At 36.2% G+C, this 1,359-nt stretch overlaps 1 protein-coding gene across 2 annotated transcripts in view; it reads left to right on the top strand.

Annotated features, from left to right (window-relative positions):
• The window catches only part of ORC5 (origin recognition complex subunit 5), a 92,445-nt gene that overhangs the window by 27,113 nt on the left and 63,973 nt on the right, over positions 1–1,359 (top strand). For both annotated transcript variants that reach the window (XM_017506240.1, XM_017506241.2), the window contains 2 exons: positions 295–343; positions 430–520. In XM_017506240.1, coding sequence (XP_017361729.1) covers positions 295–343; positions 430–520 — 140 coding nt within the window. The remainder of the gene's footprint in view (positions 1–294; positions 344–429; positions 521–1,359) is intronic.

Raw genomic sequence — 1,359 nt, 5'->3', positions numbered from 1 at the left:
TTTAGAAAGAAGCAGGGTCTTGCCATGTTGCCCAGGCTGGAGTGCGGTGACTATTCACTGGTACAGTCACCGCACACTATAGCCTTGATCTCCTGGGCCCAAGCAATCCCTCTGCCTGCGCCTCCTTAGTAGCTGGGATTATAGGTGCATGCCACTGCATATAATTATGTTTGACTGGAGCAATTGCTTTACGTAAAATTTCCTGAATTGTAGAACACATTTTACTTGAAAAATAAATTTCTAATTGTGATTGAACAGTGCGTTATTCTTCTCTTTATTTTTCTTTACTTACAGGCAGTACTTAATTTTCCTAAATATTGTGAACCTGTGGTTACAGGAGAAGGTAACTGTAATTTTACTCATTAATATTTATTTTGAGAAAGCTTTTTACAAGATATAAATTACTGAAATTTTCTTCCCTTTGGGTAGCAAGTGAACGTGATACTCGCAAACTGTGGAGAAATATTGAACCTCATTTGAAGAAAGCCATGCAGACTGTTTATCTCAGGGAAATATCAAGGTAATTTTCTGTTTTTATGTATACTGTTTTTTATATCTTTATTTGGGATATATACTCTCTTAACCTAAATAACAGAGAAAGGGACTCTAAAAGAAAACGATACCCGTTTGAGAATTGGCATTGCAGTTGGAAGGCACATGCTGTAGTAATAAACTCTGCATCATCAGAGAGGTAAAGAAAAACAATGTTTTTAAAGGAAGAATGAAGAGCATTACATAATTGTTTTGAGATAATTACTCTTGGCAACAAGGATCAATAACAACGATGACACCAGTTCAGAGCTGGACAAGCAGTTGCTGGGCAGATGTCCTCACTGAGGTATTTTTTTGTATAGGGATTGTGTTAGCTTTTATAAAAGGTTATGGTTTTTTCAGTCTTTTGTAATAGTTCTTTTTATCAGTACATGATAACCCTTCCTTAATACATGAGAACTCTTCCTTCATGGCCTTTCTTGGCTCTTGTTTTTTCAGGATTTTTAATCATGTAACTCCATTTTAATTCTGACAACTTTTACATTTTCCCCCTGTAATCAAGATATTTCTCCAAAAGCATTGCTGATCAGTCATCCTGTAGTTAGGTTTTTATTGTACCTTGGTGTCAGAACAGACTTGTCCTGGGTTTTGTGTGTTCACCTGTTGAAAGGAGTGAATGATGGCTAGGAGTCAGTGTCAGAACCCTTTTAGGGAGGTTTAAGGGAGTAGCTAAGTCTACCTAGAATCCATTGTGAAGTTTAATTTTGTCTGTTCCATAGGTGTTGGCTATCATTGCAAAGTGCTGGGTCCGCATTGTTCTGTTAGAAGTTGTACTTTTACAGAATTTTTTTTTTTTTTTTTTTTTTT

The sequence above is a fragment of the Cebus imitator genome, unplaced genomic scaffold (genome assembly GCF_001604975.1).
Source record: "Cebus imitator isolate Cc_AM_T3 unplaced genomic scaffold, Cebus_imitator-1.0 Scaffold352, whole genome shotgun sequence".
Lineage (NCBI taxonomy): Eukaryota > Metazoa > Chordata > Mammalia > Primates > Cebidae > Cebus > Cebus imitator.
The sequence above is the reverse complement of the archived record's forward strand: the minus strand, read 5'-3'. Positions and strand labels throughout refer to the sequence as shown.